The 25,934-nt window shown below is 40.9% G+C and overlaps 2 protein-coding genes across 2 annotated transcripts; one reads left to right on the forward strand and one right to left on the reverse strand.

Annotated features, from left to right (window-relative positions):
* Positions 1-2,150: 2,150 nt before the first annotated feature.
* On the reverse strand, positions 2,151-8,714 carry LOC105040412 (uncharacterized). The gene is given in 8 exon segments (XM_073254745.1): positions 2,151-2,471; positions 2,618-2,733; positions 2,942-3,044; positions 4,303-4,355; positions 4,816-4,905; positions 8,001-8,125; positions 8,389-8,433; positions 8,436-8,714. Coding segments are annotated over 8 exon segments (765 nt in total). The 5' UTR covers positions 8,623-8,714; the 3' UTR covers positions 2,151-2,425.
* A 994-nt stretch (positions 8,715-9,708) lies between these two features.
* Positions 9,709-24,396, forward strand: LOC105040409 (cholesterol 22-monohydroxylase CYP90B52). Its single transcript, XM_073253452.1, has 7 exons — positions 9,709-9,809; positions 14,443-14,553; positions 15,032-15,356; positions 18,621-18,771; positions 22,921-23,003; positions 23,129-23,190; positions 24,189-24,396. Exons 1-7 carry the CDS (start codon positions 9,709-9,711, stop codon positions 24,394-24,396), a joined length of 1,041 nt encoding a protein of 346 aa, XP_073109553.1.
* The last annotated feature ends 1,538 nt before the right edge of the window (positions 24,397-25,934 follow it).

Below are 25,934 nucleotides of genomic sequence, written 5' to 3' on the forward strand. Positions count from 1 at the left end.
GTCGCTGGGACGTGTCTAGCTAGAGATCTTCCGATATTTAAGTCAAGTAGAATTTCAATAGGAAACAAAAAAAATGAAAGAGAAATTGAAGTATAAGACTATGATATTCAAGTTTCTCATCATTTCTGAGGATCTGTGTGCATGGTATTTATGGAGGAGAGGGCATGAATCTACATGGTTAAAATTGCTTGATTTATAGATGAACAATTAAGTTCTTTCTTTATTAATTGATTGTGATGGTTAAGATATTTCTTTTCAGATGCATCGTAATCAGGAGCTTTCCTTATTTATTGATTTGGTCAATAACAATATTATTTTTCGAGCATGTTAAGGTCACATCGAGCTATAATCAATCATACTAATTGTTTAGAGATTTGATGGGCCGTTGGTTTTGCTAGATATGTGTAGTCATCAGATGGGCAGACCGAGCTACCGAGTGAGATTTTGGGGATGGCTAATCAGAGCCATACCATAACCTAATTTGTCAAGTCAGAATAGTAATACATGTGTTTCAGGTTTGGTGATCTTCTAGTCTTTCATATTTATTGTTGCAACATGAGTCTCTAATGATGTTGCAGTATATCAATCCAATGGATATCACATGTTAGATTCACAAAATAATCTATGCTTTGGATGTAAAATATACCACAAATTGAGATTCATATGTCGAGGATGAACGAGGATTGGATGACAGAGGAGCCATTCCAGCATGGTATTTTTGTGCATTTGGAAAGCATTTTCTCTGAATTATTTGGTCGTTACTAACATGAATTTGAAAATTGCAAAGCTAGTCAAATTGAATGAGCTCCATTGTCCCATACAAGTTTTGTTATCCCTAATATGCATATGATCTCCATGCTGAACGTTCTTTTATCTTCACCCACTAAAATACAGAAATGGGTATTCTAGATATTTTTGTTTTTGTGAGTCCACGTCTAACCTTCAAAAGAAAAGCTTTCCCCGAAATGCTTCTATATGAGAACCTTTCACATGTTCAACATTTTATAGAAGTATGTTAGAAGATCATATTTTATTGAGGTTTGACAAGCATATCCATATCTCAAAATGGGTGAAGCTCCGTATGAGTTAAACCACGCACAACTGACCCCACTTTTACCAATATATAAAAGACGTCAATGGAAGAGGAAAAGGAAGTTTCATTGCTTTATTCCTTCATCACTATTTTTGTCTGATAATCAAAAACAGAAACACGTATAAGCTAAATATTTAAAGCAAGATCGCTCGCTTATTTCTAATAACATCATTATTTTTTTTTTTTTTTGGGTAACATGAGGAGGTGGCTTCATTGATTCAAATCCAAGATACAAGAGGCACTGAACAATTCCATCTCAATCCCACCTGATGTACGTATGCTATACTTCTACTATAGTCAATCCTACAGATCCTACAACAGAAAACATTTTGCCCCCAAACATATATAAGACCGAACAAACTAACCATCGAAACCAGCCAAATACACATCAAACTTTTGCATCATTATTTTTATAATGACGCAAGGGTCATGCGAGTATGCAACAAAACACCAAGGATTTTATAATTCCTAGGAAGCTGGTATTTATGGTTTCGAAAACAACGCGCTAAGACTAGCGACTCCAGTCCACACGCTTGGAGAGACCGTGAGCCCTTTAGTCGTTGCTCCCTCTCTTTTCACAGTAGTGCTCCCGCAAGACTTTATACAAACCAAAAGCTCCATGGAACACCGGGAAAAAGTCATCCCAGTGGGGTAACAAGCTTACGGTCGTCGGGTGCCATCAAATACAAACAGCTACACACGTCGTGCTCATAATATTAAGAATGTGAGAAGTATATTCTTATAATAAAAGACCATAATAAAAGCCTTTTGTAATGTAATGCTCTGAGACGTACATGAGTGCATTTTGTCATGCATCGCATCAACATCTATTGCTGCGGATGAGAACGACACAACGCAAGCAAGTTGATAAAATGATTGGAACCTGTTTTGGAAAAACATGGATGACAGAAATTACCGTCTACATGAGGATAAAGCTCATTTTGAATGATCACCATAAAATTTCAAAATGGTCACTTTATCCTGAATATGCTTGCATTGTATCGCTTTAGCAAATGATGGCTACTGCTACATTAGAAAACTCAAGGGGGGTACTGGCTGATCCAAATAAGGGATAACCACAGCTTCAAAGTTTGCATTCCCTCTTTCTGATAAACGGGACTCAGCAATAGATACATCCGCACATATCTATAGTAGCTTCAGTTCCAGAGCAGTGTATCCCTCTTTCTGGCTTGGTTGCCCCTCCCTGTCATGTCAATGCTGTTGAACTAATAATAATGTGAGAAATGGAGGGAATTGTTGGTTCCAGCAAATAGGCGACCACCAGCAAGTCACCATGCTTCTCATTTCCAAATTTGCAAATCGTAACTTCGCTTACTGCGTAGTAGGTGTCTGAGAGCTTGACAATTTACTTGTTTTTCTGCAAAGGATTATATAGTACACTCTTAGTCATGGGAATGATACACAGAGATGAGCGAACAAACTGAGCAATACAAAAAAAAAAAAAAAAAAGGCACAATTACGCATGCACGTGCGTGCGTGCCACCAAAAAAAAAAAAAACTCACTGGAAATTCATGCGAAATTCCTCTGCAATAAAATCTGAAGAAGCACCAGTCGAGAATCCTAATCTAAACATAAGTTCTTCCAAGCGTTTCACATCAGTTAGGTAAAGATATCCAACCTATTACAAGATAAGTTCAAAATCCTCACCGCATAGGTAAACCAACAATTTTACATAGTTAGGATCACTGGTTCCAACATCAGCATGCCAGACATGCAAACAATTAATTCAGAGTTCTTTGCACTTTGCAGAAATGGCCTTGCAGCCATGATGGACTAAATGATGAAAAATCTCTTAACCCCTTGAGTTCACATACAATGCTACTTACCAGTGTTTCAAGTGAAGATGCTCTATTGTAGACAGCTACACCAGCTCGTTTTGTAGTTCGTGATTTGCTGGTAACAACATTTTTTCCCCAGCGAAGAATGTCCCTGTACCAAAATTATTGAACACATGATGTCACATGTAGCTATAGTTAAATAGCTAGCAGTTGTAAAATACTACCAAAATCATATCCAAAAGATAATTAAAAAGATATAGGAGTACACTTTAATGATTATTAGCCAAGAATTGCAGAAACTAAAATCGAGAACGAAGCAATAACTTCACAAGACAAAGGTCAATTTTAAAGGGTGTTATCTTAATTTGCCAGTAGAGATATCATAACGAGAATGCTATCACATACTCATGAATATTTGTTTATCATCTGCATGAAAGGCCTGATTCCTGCATGTCGTGTGAATAATGATCCAAACCTTAACTATATGCACGTTCATGATATGTTATGATATCTATAGGTCGCAAATGGGTCAAGTTGGATTGGATATAGGTCGAGTTGCAGGTCAAAAAAATGTCAACCCAAAACTGACATGTTCATTAGACAGGTACAAACTCTAGACCTGAACCCGACCTTTTTATTAAGCAGCTAATTTGATCCAACCAGCACAACTTGTTAAATAAACTAGTCAAATCGGATTAAATGGGTTAAATGGTTTAAGCAGGTCTTAAATATGTTAAATGAGTTTCAGATGGGCTAAGTGGATCTTAAACAAGTTCGATCCTAACCCAAGCCAACTATTAAATGGGTCAAAATGGGTTAAACATGTTAGGGTTCTAAATCTAGACCTAGCATATAAACAGGTTGGGTTAAGTCAACCCTTTATGTCCCGGACCTATTCGTGCCAAAACTGAACCTGCCTAAACAGGTTGATTGCAGGTCAGGTTGGCAAGTCAGCTCATAACTTGCCACCCCCAGCCACATTCATGGCTAATTGTGAATGCAATATTAATCTATGGTCCAAGTCTTAAAGTCAAAAAGTTGCCTGTTATAAACCCATTTTCACTTACATTTCCTACTTATAGTATTCTACCACATACTTGATGAGTCCATTTTCCTGCATAACATAGAAACACAGACAGTCCAAGAAGTTCATTTGATCTAATAATAGCAGAAAAAATTGAATATATGATAACAAAGATAAACAATTGAGGGCCGATTTGTCAAATTCCTGAAAGAAAACAATTTGAAAGAATAGATTTGTGATATGATTGTCATGACTGAAAAATAAGCATATATGTCAGTTGAATTAGTAAGATTTCAATAAACTATTTAGCTATAGTCATCGAAACAATTAGGGTTTACATGAGCAAGAAAAAATAACAACTAAAATTTAAGAATCTTGATGTAACCTTTCTTCTTCAGTTAAGAAGTCATCATCAAGAATCTTCTTAAGCAGAATATCCTGAAACACAAGAAAGTATGAGAACTTCCAAGGTATGAAACTTCAAGAGTAGTAATGCATGAAAATGCTCAACAAGAAAACGTACACCAGAACTACTGATATGAAAAAAAAAAAACAGAAGCAATGAAAGAGACTAGCATGTACTGTTAATATGAAACAGTACGTGAAAAATAGATTTAGGCTTAAAAAACATGAAAATAGAAAGAAAATGTAATTTGTCTTCAAAAAAAGAGGAAGGGTGTGCTTGAAATGGACCTAAAAGTTAAGACAAGAATGGCACAGATGTCTATATTAAAATGGACATGTAAATGCTATGCCTACAGGCTAAAAGTCCTAAGAAGATGTCAAGTCAGGCGGGTTTACATTTAATTTGAAAAAGTATGCCAAAAAATGCAATGGAACAATCATCACAAGCTTATAATATCAGTGATTTTTACTGGACATACAGTTGGACGCATACCTGTGCTTCACAGCGTACTACTTTCATCACCCGTTCATTGTACTCATTGATACTTAAAGGTGGATACAAAAAGTGCCTCCGAGCATATAGCTGCATATTTAGACCAAAACGCTTCTAAATTTTGGAGCAACAACATGTGAGCTAGCAATCAATAGCAAGAAATTAGCGACAGATAGTTTTGTCCTCAAACTTTTTGCTATATAGGCAAGAAAACTACAACCAACCATCTGATGGTATTAGTTTGATACAGTTGAAGTTCAAGGGAGTCTCAGCAAACATTCCAAAGAAAAATCTTGATAATCACCAAAAAGACATGGTTTAATGTATTCCATGATAAGACTTCATTGGAATAATCCCATAGATCTACAAAGTAGGTGTCTTACACTTTCTAAACTTTACCTCCTCAATCAATATAATTGGCATATTTTATCTGGAATAATTTTTATGGTCCTGGAAAATCTAGTATACACTTAACAATGTAGTGGTTCAATATTTATCCAAATAGAGAGAATTTTTCTGCCCCATAATGTAAGTTTATTGAAGTGGCTCATCTGTTTGAAGGGAAGTTCAGTATGTCACAGTGCGTCAAGTATTTTCACATACTAGTTATGCGATTTTCCAAAATAAGGTAATCCTGTAATTAGATTGGTAAACTGACGCCATTCAGTAACAGAGAGCGATGAAATATTGAGACACACACACACACACACAAAAAAAAAAAACTAAAGAAAGGGACTACTTTTTTACAAACAAAAGAAACCAATAAAGATCATTCCAAACTTGAGATCTTCTGATAACAAAGGCAATTGATAGGAACTTTGACAACACAGCACCTGCAATTAAATGGGTCGGCCAAGCAGTTCAAGGACAGATATGGAATAACGCATCAAAAGAGGACCTGCCAGACTAGTGGCAAGACAAGGGAAAGCTGAACTCATCGTAGGCTTTGCTATCAAGAGTTGACTAAAGAATACTCAGCAACATAAGAACCAGCAATATGTGAGGTGGATAAGTAGTTCAACAACAGAAAAGGAACAGTAAATATGAAGAGGAAATGGCATAGCAATGGCATGGAAAGTTAAACTTCGGCGCTAATGTACTAAGACTCTTGGTCATTTAAAAATACAAAAATTTGGAGGATTAAGGTGGGCATTTAAAATTGTGGATCCAATTTAGAGCAACAACATCAAAGTTAACATAGAAAGGACTCACAAATGATCCAACCACCAATGAATATGTATACCTAAATGCCCATGTGGACCTTAAATCATGAACTTCAAGAATATAAGATGCAATTGAATCTTGCACTTGGTGATTATTAAAAAAATTTCTATGGTACCATATTCTTAAGGACACGTAAGACTTGTTTGGTTCGCAGTAAAAATTTTTATCTCACTGGAATATTTTTTCTGAAAAACTGATGTCTAGATATATGATACCTAAAAAATGGTTTTTGCATTTTGGTTGACCATCAAAAAGTGACATAGGAAACACACTTTCCAAAGTGACTTATATTTGATTGAGCATCCATTTCTTGAAAAAATTGTATAAAATATCTATTATGCCCTTAATAAAGTTGTGCAAAATATCCATGGAACATCACATGCATAATTTTTAATAGCTATTTTTAAATATTTTTTAAATCTAAAAATATTTTAAAAAATCTTTAAATATTTAAAAATAGGTATTAAAAATATTTATTGGGTTGAGTTTTTAGAGTTCTAATATTTTTATAGTTATACAACTTCTTTATATCATGTCAATTTTTAATAGTTACTAATATATTTTTACAGTAAAATTACCACAACATTTTATATTATAGTAATTTTTAATAGTTTAAGATTAACTATTAAAAATAGCTATTAAGAAGATCATTATGGCTTACTAGTATTTTTTGGTAAAAAAATACGATAATTTGCTGCTGTAGGAAAGTAGCTTTCCCATGTCCCACATGATTTTTCTTTTTTATGAAATGTGGGAAACTTATTCCCATGGAAAAACCACTTTCCCATCTCTCTCCTTTAAAAGCTCCAACCAAACATGAGGCATTTTTTTCATTTTCCCATGGACCACTATCCTCCCTCCTCTTCCGGCAAACCAAATGAGTCCCTAGTAAAACTCAAAAACAAAAAGACCATAAAAAGGCTTATTAGGAAACCAAAATAATACACTTGCTCTGGTGTCCACCATCTAACAAACGGATCCTAATGGATTATGGTGCTGTTATCTCTTAGCAAGCACAATTAAACTCTGAAATGATGCTCATTTAGTCCAAACTAATAAAGCATCATGAATCTATGTTAAAGAAATTGGCTCCTCCTTGACTGTCCATGGTCTTCATGGCTAGCCACACTTTTCACGGACTTTAAATAAAGGAGATATCTGTAAGCTCCACCATGCATGATTGTTGCATGAACCTACCACTACTGATGCTAAACTTGGTCATCAAGACTGGTAGCACTCCCTCCACATCTCCCCAATAATTCTAAGCTCTCTAATGCTCATCCAACTAACATTTGATATCTGAATTCCTGTGAAATAACTTTGAGTTGGTTAATATTATACTCACGCTTTTCCCCATTTAGTAGTAATATCAATAACACCATTGCCTTCCCTTCCAAGATGTAATGGTTCCAATTGATAGTCAGATTGTTGATCTTTGCTCCCACAAACCAATCAATTCTGAATTCTACTCTCACTTTATTGAATCAGAGACCTTATCCCCATAAAGAATCATTGCAAGATGAGCATAACAATTCAAACAGTTCAGTTGTTTGACAAACATACCATTACACAATTATATAAACGTGCAACCTCAAATGAGCAAGCACTTTGATAGTATAAATACTGAACAAAAAAACCAGAGGTTATCATGGTTGATATGTAACAATCACATATTAGTAGCTGGCTTTTGCTTATTTGAGGATGGAGTAGAAGCAAAATTACATTAAAACCCTATGGGCAGGCCGAATCCCGGAGGGGGGGAAAAACCTTTAGAGGCCTGTTCCAGATACAATACACGTAGTATGCAACTAAATCAAAATGAAGTAAATGTGTGTGTGTGTGTGTGTGTGTGTGTGAGAGAGAGAGAGAGAGAGAGAGAGAGAGAGTTAAATGTAGTCATGGTATTGTCAAATTAAACATAGGTCTAAGAATCCAAGAAGAAAATCGAGCCACAGTTCTACCTCATAGATGCAATCTCCCAAGTATGCCAAAGAAGCAGCATTATATATGGATCGGGGTTTGTTCACTTTAGGCGCAACCGGCAACCACCATCTCTCGTAACCCAGATATTGTTCATCCGATTTATCTGGTTGCAAGAAATACAAAGTCGTAATACAACACCGTAAATACATGATAAAGGACTGAAGTCTCCCAAAATACCAATAAAACACAAACCAGCCATTAAGACTTCAAGAACCCGCAAATTCACACCTCTGCGAGACGTTAGACCGGAAATTGTCCAAAATTGCTCCTTTTTTTCTTTAAAGGAAAAGAAAAGAAAAGGACTAGAGCTCGCTCGAGAGGGGGGGGGGGGGTGTTATGGGGGAATTGATGGCAGTTCGGATGTACCTATCTGGGGGCGGTCGCGGCGGGAGATGAGGAGGGGGGAGAGGGCAGCTTCTCGTCCCTTTCGAGGACAGCAGTCCTCGCCGTCGCAGGCGGCGCCGTCATGGTCGGAGGTGTAGGGAGGCGAGCGGGCTTGGGGGGTTTGGGGATGTGGAGGGGCTTGGGGCTGGGATTGGTGTCCCACGAGGCCCGGACCAGAACCCCGATTCTTGCATAAGCCATGGCGGTCGTGGCCATGGTTCTTGGAGGTCGATGGACGGGGTCGCGGTCTTCTCCTCTCTCTCCCTTCTTTCTTCTCGTTCGCTTTGGTTCTCACCCAAGGCAAGGAGAAGAGGCAGCGTGCATATATCCGATTGAGGTGAAAATATCCGTGCCCACGTGTCCCGAGGGCTGCGAGCCCACCGGAAGTTCTGCCCTGGTGCCCGTCCGCGTTTTAATTTATGGCTGGTCCAGCCCGGCCCGGCCATGTCTAAAATTGAAATATTTACCATAGCGAGGCCCAGACGCGCGTTTGAGATTTCTGGCCGAAGGAGGTAGAATTTTTCCGAAAATGGAGGACACTTTCAATGGCAGGTAGAATTACCGTGGTTGAATCAGTCGTATGATCAATTCCTATTCATACTCTTCCAAATACTGTTGCCGCCTGAGATGTTATCTGCAAACCTTGGTTTGGAAATTCCTAACATTGAATATTGGTGGAGGGCCCTCGTTAGCAAGATTGCAGGGCACATTCTTATGGAGCCAGATTCTATAATGTTATAAATGTTCAGGGCAAAATATAATTTTAGATTTTTACTGCATACTCCAAAGGATATTTTAAATTTTTTTACTATTTATATATTTTTAAATATTAGATTAAATATGGATAATTTAGATTTCAATCAATTAAAATGCTCATATGCATGACTGGTGTAGTAAATATTTTAAATATTAAAAATATTTCAATATTAAATTAATGATAGATTTCGTAATTAAGTTTTTTTTTTTTTTTTTGCAAAAAGCCTCCTTCGGCCAATGAAAGTGGATGAGTCATGGGTGGCAGGAAGCATAGATAGAGGGCTAAGGAGCCCCAAACGCCAATAGAGGGAGGGGGCGGGGTGACCACAAGCAGAGAACTAGCATGAACCGACCTATGGAGGGGGTGTGGAGAAGCCACGGGTGCAAGGATTTTGATCACAAGCAAAGGACCCGCGAGCATGCGAGGGGCGGACAAGCTACGGGTGCGGGGGGAAGGTGGGAGGGGGAGAGGGAACTTGGCTGTGCATGAAGGGGCACTACGGGGGGTGGGGGTTTGTGGATTGAAGGCAGAAAACTGACAGGGCCATGGGTGGATCGAAGGGGACCACGAGTGGATCGGGAGCGAACGAGCCGTGGTGGATACGGAGCACAAAGAAGTCATTGGAGAGGAGATGGAAGAAATGCAGGTAAGGCGCCAGTAGTCGAAGGGGGGAGCCACGAGTGGAGGACCACTTGGAGCAACTGTGGTGGCGTCGGGAAGGGAGGTGGGTGCAAAAAAATAGAGAGAGGGGACTAGTGAAGGAGTTGTAGGGAAGAAAAAATTATTTTTTAAAAAAATAAAATATATAAAATTATAATATATAATATTTATAATATTTTTTATAATAAAATATTATAAAAGAGAATCGTAGCAAAACTTTCAAGGATATTGATCCATAAAGTGCCCAATATGTGGCCAAAGTTTATGTGGCCTGTTGGCGGGGGAGAAAATATAAATGTCCTTGCTAATCCTTGGATTTCAGGTGAAGCTGTGTCTAGAAGATCTCTTTGCTTCGGTGCAGACATGGTTCACAACTACCATAGTGTTAATTAGTTTATCAAGGAAGATGGATCTTAGAACCATAATGATAATTCTCAATGATTCCCCCAAGGAGCAGCAACGTAGATTTATGACATTCCTCCCTGTATCTGAAATTAGAAGGATCAACTATGCTGGGGTGAACACTGACTATAAGAAAAAGGTGATGGTAAGGGAAGTGCATATGCCAGGAAGATGACCACGTACTGACTGCCCATGGGGGCCTCTACAACGCAGAGAGAAATGTATTTTACTACCGATCTTGCCCATTTAGCAAGGTCAGATGCATCTTCTACCACACAAATTTTGCTGAACGCTCCCGACTGCCAATCAGTAAAGTTTTGGCAATAAAACATTAGCAAAGACGAGAGGAGGGAGAAGAATAGAGAGGTAAGATGGAAGGAGATAAAAAGATCAAGAAAGCCACCGACGGCTCTTCGAGATCGCTAGAGGGCCATCGAGACCTTTGAAACTTTGTCCTCCTCTAGAGAGAGAAAAATAGAACAGAAAAGGAGGGAGAAAGATGGAGAAAAGGAGAGGGAGAGTGCAAAGAAGTTGATGGTGGCCGTCAAAGGACCACAAAGATCCCAAGAGGACTGAATCTCCTTCTCCACTATCTATCAATCAAGATAGCAAGGACTCCTATTTCAGTTGCAAGCTTAATTCTTTTATTTTTTGTCGATTGCCAACTTCAATATGAGTCGGCAAAATATATATCACGATCGAAATAGGAGCCAACCGCCCTTATTTCGATTCAGTGGAGAGCGAGGAGAGGATCCAGGCCTTGTGGTCCTCTATGGCCACTACCGGTCTTCATCCTCCCTCCCTCCCTCTATCTCTCTCTCTCTCTCTTATTTTCTCTCTCTAATTCTCCCCCTTCTCTGCTCCTTTAGTCATTCGAGGGCTTCCACGGCCCTCCGGCAGCTACCACTGGCCTCCTCGTTCCCTTCCTCTCCATCTCTCTCCCTTCCTCTCCCTCTCTCTCTCTCTCTCTTTCTCTCTCTGCTTCTTTCTCCCCTCCTCTCTCTGTTGTATTGGTTTAGCATGAAACAATATGAGGAGCATACTGAACTGTACCATCAATCAATCGGTTCGAGCTCTAGTATCGGCACGGTAAATCTTGCTCCACAAAATCAATCACACAAAGCAGCATGAATCAACTGCTAAACTAAATAATGATAGGAAAAAAAAAAAAAAAACTCCAGCTTCAACAACTAAAGGACCTCAGATATGTTTGGATGCCAGAAGATCCTATTGGTCCATTAAGATCTTCCTGGCCATCAGGTCATTTAAAAAATACAATGAAAGAAGCCACAACATAAAGAGATGGGACTCCCGGAGATAGACTAATCCATAGTTTTCGCTATAAGTTATCACTTTTGAATCGTGATTAATTTGGCTTAACCTAAAAAGGTAGTGTCACCGTGAAGTGCTCCATCTTCCTTTCCCTTTCCATAGCAACTGTTAAAAGAAAACCTTATCGGCAAGATCTTGTCAAAAGCAAGATCTTCGGCAGCCTGAAAGAAAAAAAATGAAAAGACAAGAAGACAAGAACTTGAAGAAGAATTGACTTGAGAAGAGAGATTAATGGTACATATCACAATGCGGCGAGGGAACGAGTAGATCCAACAAGGGCAACACAAGGTCATAATGTGATGATGCCAGATTGTCATTGGAGAGGTGCAAAGAGGGTTGAGGTGGGAAGTCAGAAGACTACCACAAATCCCAGTGGAAGGAGAGAGAAAGAGAGAGAAGAGAGGAAGAAAGGCCATGGAAAGGGGCACTTGGAGTCATCTCTGGACTATAGAAAATGTGCGAAGCGTCAGGATCGAATGAACCCTAAGGACCACCAATTGGTGGGGGGGGGGGGGAGGGGAGGTTAGAAGGCGCTCCATGTAGTGTACTTTACTCAAAACTCTGATAGACTCTAAAAATATCTATCGATGCTTGGTTTAAATGTGTATAGGTTGCTTGGGTTAAATAAGTTATCTGATCCAATCAAACCGAGATGTTAAATGAGTTGAATAGGTTAAGCAAATCAAAAGATCAAAAAATTCAAATCTAAGCTGAATCTTAAATAAATGGATTGACTCGTTTACGATCCGAATCTATTTTAGATAAGGGAGAGGGGAGGTGGCGGATGGATGGCTTAGAAAGTGCTCCATGTAGTATACTTGCTCAAAACTCTGACAATTCTAAAAATATATCGATGCTAGGTTAAAATGTGCATAGGTTGCATGGATTAAACAAGTTGTCTGATCCAACTAGATCTGGATGTTAAATAGGTCGAATAGGTTAAACAAATCAAAAAATTTAAATCTAATTCAAATTTTAAATAAGTTAAATAAATTGATTCGGTTACGATCCAAATCTATTTAGTCTAAATTTAAACTTAGTTATGGGCCTATGGCAACACGAATTGGGTTGACAGATTGTGCCAGTTCTACTCAAGAGTCTTGGGATGAATAGAGAGAGAGGGAGAGAGCGGGCAAGGGAGGGAGGGTGAGTAGGAGCCTTGACTTTGAATGGATGCAGTAATGATAATGCTTCCCCGAACCTGGCATGAGTACATATGATATTAAACCTTTTGCTGAATTTCTCGCCCACCCACCCTTCACTAAACCTTAACATTATTGGCTCATGAATTTATTTTTCTTTATATTTTTTTAGGTTCATCTACACAATCAGAATGTAACAGAAGTCAAACTATTCTTAATGATTATAATAATAATGGACAAAAACTTTTGTGAACAATGATAAGAAAGATTAATGAAGTAAAAATTACAAGCTACATGATTAGTTGTTCTCTTTTGGCTAATTATTTTTCTTATTTTAAAGGAGATTTAACTTCCTGCACAACAATATTTCTATTTATCGTGTTTCTATTTTGATTGATAATTAAGTTTGTTATATTCTATATCTCCAATTCTTATTTTATTTAATATTACATTAAATATGGAGATTTATTTTTATATCTTGTATATGTTTGATACATATTAGAAAAAAAATTGCAGCTTTATCAAGCTTGCCCCGACCCACCAACGCGGCCGATACCCACCCCGTAGCTATCCCTATTCAAAGAGCTCAGAGGTGGAAGAAAGAGATAGAGCACGAATCAGAAAAGGCAAGGGAAGAATTTAGTAGAAACTTCCCGAGCACACCCCAAGGGATGACATATAATCATCGTAGTTTTTTAAGAAAGAGTTAAATACACCCGTAGCTATGGTTCATGCATGTCTTTTGTTTTTTAATAGCTCAAAAGCCCCTAAAAAAATTGGCACCTCACAATCATTTTCAGCTTTTAGGCTAGCACCCATTCCTTACATGTTCTTAAGAATCCAACTGAACGTAGAGTTTATTTGTGCATCCAATCATGTACCATGAACAAAGTGGAAAGGGGAAGAGCTACTTTTATTTTCGGTTGTATCAGCCATATCGCTTCAGTATGCTTCTGTTGCATGTCAATATTGAATCTTCAGGCAACACGGTGACCCACAGAATGAAGTTTTCTAAGAAAAAAAAAAAAAAACCAAGGACATTTTTTGAGGGAAACAATTAAGAATATTTTTAAAGGCAAATTACACATGAAGATCCACACTTCCATTTTCAATATATAGTGACCTTGACAAAGATCCACACTTCCATTTTCAATAATGACCTTGACAAACAATAGATAAATTTCTTCTATCAACTGTTATTTTTCTCTAGTATTGGCTGAGATTCTTTTTTGTAACAGCTTTTATTCCCAAAAAAAACAATTGAAGGCTAGACTTGGCATGACAACATTTTCCATCTCACATTAATGCCAGTAAGGAGGAGTGCATTATCAAAAATGTGGACAAGTTCAACGCTGGCATCAATATAAGTAATATATAGAAACCACAAAGCAACATGAATTTACAGCGCATCCAGGCGCACCTTGAATCAAAGCAGTAGAAATTAAAAACCGAATCTTGTGTAAAAGACAGCAGTTTCAATAGGTCGACTAAAATAAGTGACCTGAGGCTGGAACTTCAAACCTTCTCCAAGAGCTGAAGTTTGTTGCTTACCCCTTCCTTTTAAGCAGCATGGGTGCTCCTTTAGCATAAAAGTCCAATGAAAGTCCCTATAAGCTGGCAAAAACATATTTTGTCAAGCAAATATAAGTAGCTGAGGTGCCTCGTTAGAGAGAGAGAGAGAGAGAGGGAGAGAGAGAGAGATGTCCCCCGCTATACTTCCTGTGATCATCTTTATAATCACAGTACTCATTGTGGTCCAATCCTTAAAGAGCCTTCGGAAGAGAAGACCATCTCTTTTCTGAAGATCCGTGCATCATATAAACTGGGATCTTTCATGGAGCACCACATTTTCAGGTTTGTGATCCTACAGAGTTTTAATTATCAGAAACACCTGAGCGTTCTCTCTTGAAGCATCAAGTATGTATGGTTAGAACAGGCAAATAAATACTGCAGGCTAAATAGAAGCCAGAAAACATGAATCACATGCAGCGACGTTGTTGATTATATCCTTAATCTTCATTCATGAATAATTTTTTCTCATCAATGCTGACTTCACTGCTGCATCATCCATTTCAGTGGATGGATATTTTATGACTGAAAAGTAAATAATAAGATTTCTCCCTCGCAACCCTTCGGACTCCTATAAATAATCAAATTGTAGAACTTCTCGATTCAAAGTGTAACAGACACAATATAAATATATAACTTACTTCAATACTGAAAAAGTACTCAAACTGAAGAGAACTGCATCTCACAAATTGATAGACTGATTATCAGTGAATTAAAATGGCATTGCTAACTTGTTTAGAGAAAACTTCGAACATACTTGCAGGTTGAGAAAGATCCTCATGACAAGCTTGTTTGGGAACCTGGCAGTAGTTTCTGCAGATGCTGAGCTGAACCATTTCATACTACAAAATGATATGAAATTGTTTGAACATGGCTGGCCACAACATGCTGTCAAGATGATTGGGGAGCCTGCCACTCCAGTAGCATTAGGAAATGTCCACAAGTTCCAGAGGTCCATCTTCCTCAACTTCTTTTGCAGCAAAAGGCTTGAATCATGGATTTTGCCGGATGCTGAACAGATTGCCACCATTCTCATCAGCTCTTGGGAGAATAATTCTGTTATACATGCTCAAGATGAACCAATGAAGGTAACACTGAAAATCTAACAATTACTCCATATATTTGCTTAGTTGCATCAGACAAACAAACATTGAAGGGACTAAAGTTAATAAAGTATACGCAGTTTACTTTCAACATTATGGCAAAGAAAACCTTTTATTTTTGGGTAAGACAGATCACTCATACAATACGTGTATAAATACAACCCAAGAAATCAGAAAAAAAGGATGTCACGAAAGGACATCGGCAAAACAAAAACATCAGACCAGCTATCCGCTCCAAAATGGTCAGCCACGTAGCTCACCATCCAATCGACTGCGCTATTCGCCTCCCGATATACATGTCTGATCTCAATGAAGATGCATCTTACCAAATGGCGCCAGATGTCACGAAAAAGTGGGTTAGACACTGTGCCCTTCCACCTTCGAATCCAGCTGACCACCGTAGTCGAGTCCCCCCTCCACCATCAACCGATCGGCTCGGAGCTGCAGCCTTGTGTAGAATATACCTTCCCATGCAGCCTGCAACTCAGCGGCCGCAACTATAGTCTCAAACAAATAACTCCCACCCGCCGCAATAAATCCACAATTCGGGCCCCTAATAATGAAGCCAGCACCACGACGTCCACCAGTCACACTACCATCAAAGTTGACCTTGAGGAAGGTCGGGGGTGAGGGCTCCCAAATAATAAACACCCTACGAGGCGCTGTAAGAACAGAGGAAAAGTCTCAGATGTCACAACTCAGGATCGGCCCGAACAACGATAACTCTAGAATCTCAGCAAACTAGGAAGAGGCTCTCTCAAACACAAATCTCGCCGACATCCACCTAGCCTCAAATAGACCGGTGTTCCGAGCCAGTTTGATCTAATAAGCCATACAAGCTGTCCTGATGCCCTTGAGCCTCGTACTCTGAACTAGAGTACTCCGCCGCATGGCTTTCAAGAAGGCATGGCTAGATCGCTCACCAAGGATAACCACAGGAAGAAGCCTAGCAAGCTGCCACACCCGGACCGCCCGAGCACATCGAAAGAGAAAGTGATCCACCCACTCATCCATCCCATAGCCTAGACAGATGGTAAGATATCCATCCCTCAGGCCCGCAACAGAGCTCTGATAGGGAGCCGACCCTATGTCACCTTCCAAATGAAAAGGCAAACTCTCGGATGAGCACCAAGACTCCAAATCCATGCACCCTCAAACCACCTAATCGACTCCTCCCTGTATAAATCATACAAATCTCTAGTCACCACCCTAAGGATGCAAGACAACCGCCCTAACATCCAGCCCCTCAGCCAATGGTATCGCCTGAGCCATAATCCTCTCGGCCAGCTGCCCACCAAAGAATCGAGTCACCAACTGCTCATCCCAGCTCCTCCCCCTAGTCTGAAGCAGATCACTGACCATGAGGGTCTCACCCACCTCAGAGCTGATGAAGGTCGGCCATCGAAAAAATAAAATGTCGGCCATCCACTGGTCATGGATTACGTCAATCATCCGACCATCACCCACAACCCAGCTGATATGGGCCACCACATCAGGAAAGCAAGAGCACATCTCCCTCTACAAAAAGGAGCTCCTCCTGCCAACATGAGCAACATCCTCTGAGGACACCTGCCCGCTTCTAGCCCGCATCATCGAGCTCCATGAGCTATCCAACTGAATCAGAAATCTCGCAGCATGTTAGGCAATCAAAGCCTCCGGTCTAATCAATAGGGACTGAATACCGAGCCCTCCTTCACTAACTGGCTGACAAATCACATCTCAGGCCAGAAGATGCACCCCTCTCCCATTGCCGTGAGATCACCAGAGAATATCTCTGAAGAGCTGCTCGAGATTCGAGAAAGATCTTGGTAGAATGGTATGAGATAATATATAAACAGGAATAGCACTGAGAACCGATCTTATCAAGGTGATTCTAGCTATCATCGATAGGGCTCTAGACTATTAGCCTTCAAGGTGCTCCCTAATCGAGGCCTCCAACTCCCCACACTCAGGCCTCCATAGTCTCTGCCCAGTAATCGGCACCTCGAGGTAGCGAAAGACCCCCACCTGCTCAGAGATACCCAATAGCCCCCGAATCGTCTGCTTGTGCTGAGCCCTGATCTTCGGATTGAAGTGGACCGCAGACTTGAGGAGATTCACCTTTTGACCCAAAGCTGCACAATAATCCTCCATGATCCTCCTGAAGACCGCCACATTCCGGATAGTGGCCCGACCCAACAAGAGACAATCTTCTGCAAAGAGCAAATAAGAGATCAACTGAGCCTCCGAAGTCGGTACATAGGGTTCTAAGGCCTGCCCACGGGACGCCGCTCCTGAAAAAAGCATTAGCACAAATAATGAATAGGTAGGGTGAAAGAGGAAAACCTTGACGAAGGCCGACAGATGAGTTAAAAAAATCCGTCAGAGTGTCGTTAATCAAAACAGCAAAGGGGCAAGCACGCATCCTCTGATCCAGCTGATCTAGCAACTATGGAATCTAAAGCTCTCCAAAGCATGAAAAAGAAAATTCCAACATATCCAATCATAAGCTCACTCTATATCAAGCTTGATAGCTATAAGACATCAACGGATTGGAGCTCTATAAAGATCATGCATGAACTCCAGTCTATTAGCACATTATCAAAATGCTACGACCCCCAACAAATACATCCTGCTCAAGACTAATCAATCTGGGAAGAATGAGCTTCATTCTACCAACCAGAACTTGGCACAGAATTTGTACATGGTGGTACAAAGGCTAATGGGCCTAGAATGGCTCGACTCAAAAGCATTCTGCCTCTTCGACAGAAGAGTAATATAGGTCCACTTCCAAGCCACCGACATGTGATCAATAGCAAAAAACAACTGAATGGCCTCCATCACGTCATCACAAATGATGGCCCAATACTACCTTAAGAAAAAGGGAGGGAATCCATCAGGACCAGGAGCTTTGTCCTCCACCATGGCTAGCACCACTCCTTGAATCTCCTCTCTAGACATAGGACTAATCAAGCCTGAGTTCTCATTCGACACCAAGATAGTAGGGGGAGGGAAAGGAAAAGGCCCCCCACCCTCATCGATAGACCACTTGAATTTGAAGAAGGTGAAGATCTCCTGTCTAATCTCCTCATTCTCCGCCCACTAACCCCCAATACATCTCAACATTCGAATCCGACTTCTTTGTCTTCTGATGACTGTTGCCTGATGAAAAAATCTAATGTTCCTATCCCCCTCCCTCAACCACTAAATCCTAGACTTCTACCGCCACATCACCTCCTGCTACCTCAATAATGAATGATGAATTGATAGGTTAGCCCGAAGGCTACTCAGGTCATCCGCAGAGACACTCCCATCCCTATCCTCCCTCATCTGCAACTCAACAATCGAGGTCTCAACCTCCTCTACCTTCCTGAAGATATCACCCACTTCCACTCGGTTCCACCTCATCAACCTACGCCTCGTAAGCTCGAGTCTGTGGTTGACCCGATACACGGCATCATCTCGCATCGACATCCTCCAGACCTCCCGAATAATATCTCCTGAGCGGGAATAGGATAGCCAAAATTTTTCGAACCGAAAAAAGCTTTGATATGAGAAAACTGGACAGGACAGTGATCAGAAGCGATCCTTGAAAGATGGCGACTTGATAGTTAGGAAACTGTTGAATCCAACTATCTGTAGCCATGGCTCCATCAATACGCTCCCAGACCCAAGCACTTCCCTGTTCATTGTTGCACCAGGTAAAACAGAGATCCGCAAATTGCAAATTAATCAACCCATTCCTCGAAATGAAGTCACGAAACTCCCTGATTCGACACAGTTGGAAAAAGTTCTACCTCACTTCTCCTAAGACCCCACAATGTAGTTGAAATCACCCGCAATAAGAGAAGGCAGACCCTAATCAATCAGTCTAGAAACTTCCTCAGACAACATCCGTCACCGCCGATAATCAGTGCTAGCATAAACGACTGATAACAGCCAAGAAGATTCATTGAGCTCAGAAATGACCACAACAACTTGTTGGTTACAATTATGCATCACATCTATACTAACCATCCCGAGCCTCCACAGAACAATAATTCCCCCGACGAGGCCGCAAGATTCTATAGCATAGAATCCCCAAGAAGCCAGTAGACACCGCCATGCTCTCTCGAGGCTCCTGCTCGCCAATCGGGTTTCAAAAAGGACACACAAGTCAGGCTGCTGGTGATACATTAACCTCTTGAAGGTGGAAACAAATGAGGGCTTCCCAACCCCCCTCACGTTCCATGCAAGAATCTTCATTGGCAAGGATCACCACAAATGGGCCCCCCTTCCCCATCATCACAGCCCAAAGTAGAAGCCTTGCTCCCTATAGGCCCATCCATCGAAGATCCTTTGGAAGGATTCCCCAAGGTAGTCCTAATCTGGGCCACCACCTCACAATGGCTCCTTCCCATTGAATGGACCGGCCTAGTAACCCCCTCCCTATCCCCATCATAGGGAGGTACCTTCCTTAATACGCTCACACCCAGAGCACTCCTCAACCTCTCCGTAAGACCATGCTCCCCACCTGAAGGAAAATGCCCATCAACCGTTAGTCCACCGGACTCCGCTCGAGTTGTTGGCTCTTTCGGACCGACCACCAAGGAGGACTGCCCCAACGCCACACCTTTCCCCTCGGACCCCATCCCATCGAAAGAACCCCATTTGTCATGAGAAGAGACCACCTCTCCAGACTTCATGCTGCTAGTCCGTGATGGTTGGGTGGTGACGACGGTCCTCCCCACTGCCGTGAGGACAAGCACTGCTTCAGCCGCCCGATCCACTACCCCGGTGCTTCCACTGCCCTCAGCCTGCCGACCCAGGGCCACAACACCACACCACCCTTCATTGCCGTCGGAGCCCCCTCCTCAAAGCTGGACTAGAGATTGGATGGTTCCAGTGCGCCACCGGCCAACACCTGCCCTTCACACTCGCACCACCTCGCAGAGCTGCCGGCGGCCACCAAGGCTGAAGATGATGGGCTGGAGCCCTACTTGATCACTTGTTGGACCTACAGCCCTCCAAGCCCACCCTTCAACTTTGGACCAGGCGATTTCCCCTTGCCCAGACTCCGAGCCTGTTTAAGATGGGCCGAGCCAGAGCCCGCTTCCAACATGGGCAAATCCAGTTCCACGAGGCACACCACCAGGCCCAGATCCATGTCTACTGGGGCTAGGCCTGAGTCCACCAGGACCGCAAAGGGTGACTCGGATTGAGTTGACTCACTGCTCACCGAAATCCCCAAGTCTCACCGACCGACACACTAATCCGACGATTGATGGCGAGCCACCTTCAAGGGCTTTTGCTAACCCTCAAGAGTCAGGGGGGATCAGACCAAGTCGGCTATTTAGGAGGTGAATCCATCTAACCCAATTTTGGGGCCGACACATCACGATGAGACTCGCCATCCCTATTTCCTTTCTGGCCACCATCTGAAACCCGAGGTGACCGGATACGAGAGGTCACCACCCAAGGCCCCAGCCGAGGACAGGGCAACACCGCCAAATCCTCCCCAGTCGGACGGCCTAGGCGCTCCTGCCTCTGGCTCGATCGAGACTTTCATCGGCAGCAGATTAGCCTCCACCACATTTTTCGATCAGAGAACACCCTCAACTAACAAGAACTGCACACCTCGCTGTGGCCAATCCGCCCACATGAGAAGCAAACTATCGAAAGGTTCTCATAGATGAACAGCTGCCATAAGGTTTTTTTCTTCTCCTTTATCAATACTCCAAGCTTCAACAGCTTCAATGAGTCAATCTCCACCTTGATCCAGGCAAATCCGATCTTCTGGAGCTGCTCTGTAAAATCATCAATGCTCACCGACTTCCCGACCACCTCCATGATGCCCTAAATTCTCTTTAAACATCAGAACTCCATCAGAAGGGAAGGGAGACGCAGCCAAATAGTAGTTCTTGTAACTAGATCCATCCCCAACATGAAGTCCAACACCCAAGGTTCAATCGCGAGAAGCTGGCCGACTACAATCCACGGCCCTCCATTCAGGATGGTATCCCTCTCCTCCAACTGAAAACGGAAGAACAAGTGCTCTTCAGCTAGTGAAAAAGATTCCACACTCCCCTGCAGCTTCCCTTGCTCCTTAAAGTCCTTTAAGATCCACTCAATCGGAACTCGCCGGCCAAAACTCTAGGCCAATACCAATACTTTCTCCCACTTCCCCCGCTCCTCCATCTCATCTTCCGGGAAGTCCAAAACCGTCGAGAAGTAGCATTGGAGCTGCTCGACTTCCATCGCTGAAATCTTGCACAAGATCCACCCCACCTTTCTAGGTGGGCCCTGGGCTACCTTCGCCCATGAACGCCCCCCTTCTCCGATGATCCCTGGCAACTTGTTACCACCGCAGCTAGCCTCCGTTTGCCCGTCCATTGCCAACCTTCAACCGCCCACCACTTGTGCGAAGAAAAGCCACAAAAAGAGACAGGTGTGCCTGAAACAGAGAAGTTGCAGATAGAGCCTGGATCTGCATAGTGGAAGGCCTTATAGATGGGTACATGGTATGACTACAAAGCAAGTCATTTCCTTCATCTGCCTACTATATACAGTAAAGATGTACCTCTCTCACATGAAACAAAAGCTGGCTCCAATCTCATTGTACACACAAAACAATGATAAGCATACAAAAGGCTGTAATAATGTTAAAAGACTAGACAACAACCATGAATACGCATGAAGGCTGCGAAACTCAAAGATAAAATGTCTCTATCTATATGCATGCGTCTCTTATGTATGTATGATTGTATAAATTTGAGAAAAAATTTAAAAAGAAGTCATAATATCAGAAAACATTTTTGAAACTTCAATATTTTTTGCTTAGGAAACCAGACACAAACAAAATGTTATATCCAAGTTTCCTTTTCTTTTCTTTTCTTTTTTTCCTTTTTTTTCTTGAAAAAACTATATCAATCTGTTGTTTGAAATGGATGCAATTAGTTCCACTGTTCAAATAGAAGAAATCCAGCTATGTAATTTTTAATAATTTGAGGATTTTGATTTGAATTTCAATCTTGTCTCGCAGTCAAAAACCTTTATCTCAAACACTATCAAGAAAAAAAATGAAAGGGAGGATACAAAAGAAGGGAGACAACAATGCAGAATTGGAAGATGATCTCCTTGGCTGGCTTGTGGACAACAGCTCTTATTCATGGGAGCAGATCATTGATTTATTGCCGAACCTGATTGGCTCAGCCTACCTCACCACATCAAGGGTCATAGCTATAGTGATCTATTTCCTCAGCAGATGTCCCAGGGCACTCAAGCAATTATGGGTATGGTTTCAAAATACTCAGATACACTCCTTCCCCTCCCAAATTTTTAATGCTTTCTTAAGCCTTCTTTTGGCAAAATTAAAATGTTTTTCTCAAACCAAGATAATGATCTCCACACACTACCCAAGGTTTTGAGATGGAAATACTTATTTAAATGTATTTCAAGAACAAACATCTGAAATTCACACAATGTGTAAACCGTCAAAAACTACAAAATTCTGCAAAAGTAAGAATGGGAAGTAGTAAAGAAGACACACAAAAAGATGCACTGCTACTAATATAACTGTCTTTTGATGTAGGTTATAGGTTATCAATGAAACACTACGACTTGACAGTGGTTCGATTCTTCCAAAGAAAGCAAGTACAGATATACAATACAAAGGTAGGTCCCAGAGATTTATCTTACTAGAAAACATCTGAATAAATTAAATTTTGGTGTACTTGCATGTTATTATTGCCTACGCTATGTGATTCCACGTGGATGCACTGTTATGGCAAACATCTCAGCAGTGCATCTGGATCCCTCGCTATATGAGGATCCCGAAAGTTTTAATTCATGGAGATGGCTGGTGAGAGTTTGGTTTTCTTTGAATCCTTTTTGCATTTAAAAGAATGAATTTTTGACAGGTAGGTAAAATAAAATCCTTTGGTTGCTGCTGCTCTTCTTTTTCTTCTTCTTCTTTTCGTTTTTGTTGTGGATCACATAAACGAAAGTTCCCTCCTATTTGCTTAACCATGTGTCCAGGCAGGTTTAGCCAACTGAGTTTAACCACTCTTCCTAACTCGATGTGACGGTTTTATTTTCCCTATGATATCAACTAGCTATTTCAAGTTAAAGCTAATTTGAAAAAATAACAACTCGTTTTATTTAGCCCGGACTTCAGTGGCTCCTGTAAGGGAGTTTGAAAGCATCAAGCCTGTAATAGCTCATTTACCCTAACTATACTTGTTCTTAGTTTCTCTTTCTAGTTGTTACTGGTTTGGTTAGCCCAGGCTACTGACATTTGAGTGAATAAATTTTGGATTAGCCATTGTCCAATTCTTTTCCCTAGAAAAAGGAAAAGAACTCTTTATTTAGTTAGTCTGAGGACCCCAACCATTCCTAACCAAAATGGTATGCAAGGAGCCTAACAAGCTAGCTCTTTCTACTTTAAAGAAAGGAAATTAAACATGTCAATCCTAACAAAAACCACATGAGGATATTAAACATGTCCATCCTAACTAAAAGCCACTTAATAGATCAACACAGACCTTTCCATGGATGTAAAAAAACATAAGACATCACAGATCAAATGAAATAAAGTTAGATGCCACATTCAAAGATTCACATGATTTGTATTTATGGATTCTTCCATCATCATTTACCTTTTTTGTCATTACCAATCTGAAATACCCTTACAAGCTAATTTCTCAAGGCTAATATTGACATGAAAGAAATTAAACAAGTATTTAATACTGCAAATATCATCATTTCCCAAGTAGCATAGCTAAAAGATAAAAGTAATAAACATGTTCAAACAGTTTTTTCTTACATTCTCTTCTTTCTTGAAGGATGCATCTGGTAAAGCAAAACCCAAGCACTTCATGCCATTTGGAGGGGGATAAGGCAGTGCCCTGGAGCAGAGCTTGCAAAATTGGAGATAATTGTCTTCACACACCACCTGATCCTGAATTACAATTGGAAGTTAGTTTCGTCTGAATGTCTTCTTACTGTACCACATGTCGACTTCTTCAAAGGACTGCCACTGAAGGTCCAAGAATTGTCGCTTGAATAACAAATGGCACTAGAAAGAATCATGAATGCCAGCTTCCGAACTATATTTGACATCAGTTTGAAGAAAGACGTTTTGGCTCTGAATTGGACTCATAATTTTTAAATGATCGGTGATGATGCATGCATAAATAATGATATTAGCTAATACTATTACAATCATGATTGAATTTAGAAATGTAGTAAGCTTATGTGCAAAAAAGCTTTGTTTTCTTTCCAAATTAATCCTTGATAAACCAGTTTGTTGTATGCTCTTCATTACCAAGACCAGTTCATCTCAATAGACCCAATTGCCACTGAAATATGTTATGTGTAAGTTCTCAACCGAATTTTTTTTTTTTTTCACTAACCTAATAAACACTGAAAACTAATAAGCATTGAAAGCACCAGTAGTTTAGTTTAGCAGAATATGATTGTCCAAATACCATAGTTGCCAATTCTAAAGCAGCATCACATTTGAAATCATTAAGCATGTTACAAGATTTGAGACCTAGGACATCCACCTAAAGGAGAAGGGTACCAACCAACTGACAAAAACCTTACTGATTGACTCTAGACAAAAACTAACAAGGTATAGTGAATGAGAGATCAGATAAACACATCGTACCACCACACATATAGAATATAGATGCTCATATTCAGTTGAAAAGAACATTATGAGTTGGTCGTATTGATAAACTTGTCCTGATCATCTAAAATAGTTTGGTAGATTCACTTCAGTAATTCTAAGTTAACTCATACTTTGGTATCATAACTCCATTGTAAACTAAAGTTTAAGCAACAAGTACTGTCCCATGCATAGAGTATTAGCTTTACAGATCAGCATTATCTCTCTGACTTTGAGAACATTTCCTAACCTTCTCCCAACCTAACTTAAACATTGGTTATACACAAGGTCCCAGAATTCTAGAGAGAAAATCAGGGACCAGATGTGATTAGCGGACTGCGGAAGAGGAAGGCGAAAGGAAAGGAATGCCGAATGGACTATCATATGGCCACTCCCAAAACCTCAGCTCTTCCTCACGAGCCCCACAACAAAGGTTGCAAGCATCCCAAAGAAAGAGCGAGCAAGTAATTAATTTATCAAAAGAAAAATAACAAACACTCACTCTGGATTTCTTTTGGGTGCAGGAGGAAAGTCAAAGAAGAAAGCCAAGATCACCCTTCCTCCTTCCTCCTATCCCATCCATTCTCCCACTCCTCCGCTGCCGCTGCCCCCCTTCTGCCTCCCTTGCTGTTTCGCACCTATCCTTTGCCTTCCTCAACTTATTCCACCTCTCTTCCTCCCCCCTTGATGCCCAAGAAGCGGCTTCCTCTGTCGTATCATGCCACTCCCCTCCTCGTGGGCTCAGGAGGTCAGTCATCTGCGTCACTCCCCTCGCAGTTCTTCCTTTCTTTATATTGGCGTGTTTGTTCTGAAATCTGCATCAGATATCTACAGAATCTTGATAGGAGAGAGAATATGCATGCTTTGTTTCATCTTATTAGCTCTCTAAAGAGATAAGAAAGTGGTTAATTGACAATATCTTTGAACAAATCAAA

This window comes from Elaeis guineensis, chromosome 3 (assembly GCF_000442705.2).
Source record: "Elaeis guineensis isolate ETL-2024a chromosome 3, EG11, whole genome shotgun sequence".
Taxonomy (NCBI): domain Eukaryota; kingdom Viridiplantae; phylum Streptophyta; class Magnoliopsida; order Arecales; family Arecaceae; genus Elaeis; species Elaeis guineensis.

Coding starts and splice junctions, on each gene's coding strand:
- LOC105040409 (XM_073253452.1), top strand. CDS start 9,709: ATGGGTGGATCGAAGGGGACCACGAGTGGATCGGGAGCGAACGAGCCG. Junction 9,810..14,442: donor AGGAGATGGAAGAAATGCAG/GTAAGGCGCCAG, acceptor TTATAATCACAG/TACTCATTGTGGTCCAATCC. Junction 14,554..15,031: donor ATGGAGCACCACATTTTCAG/GTTTGTGATCCT, acceptor ACATACTTGCAG/GTTGAGAAAGATCCTCATGA.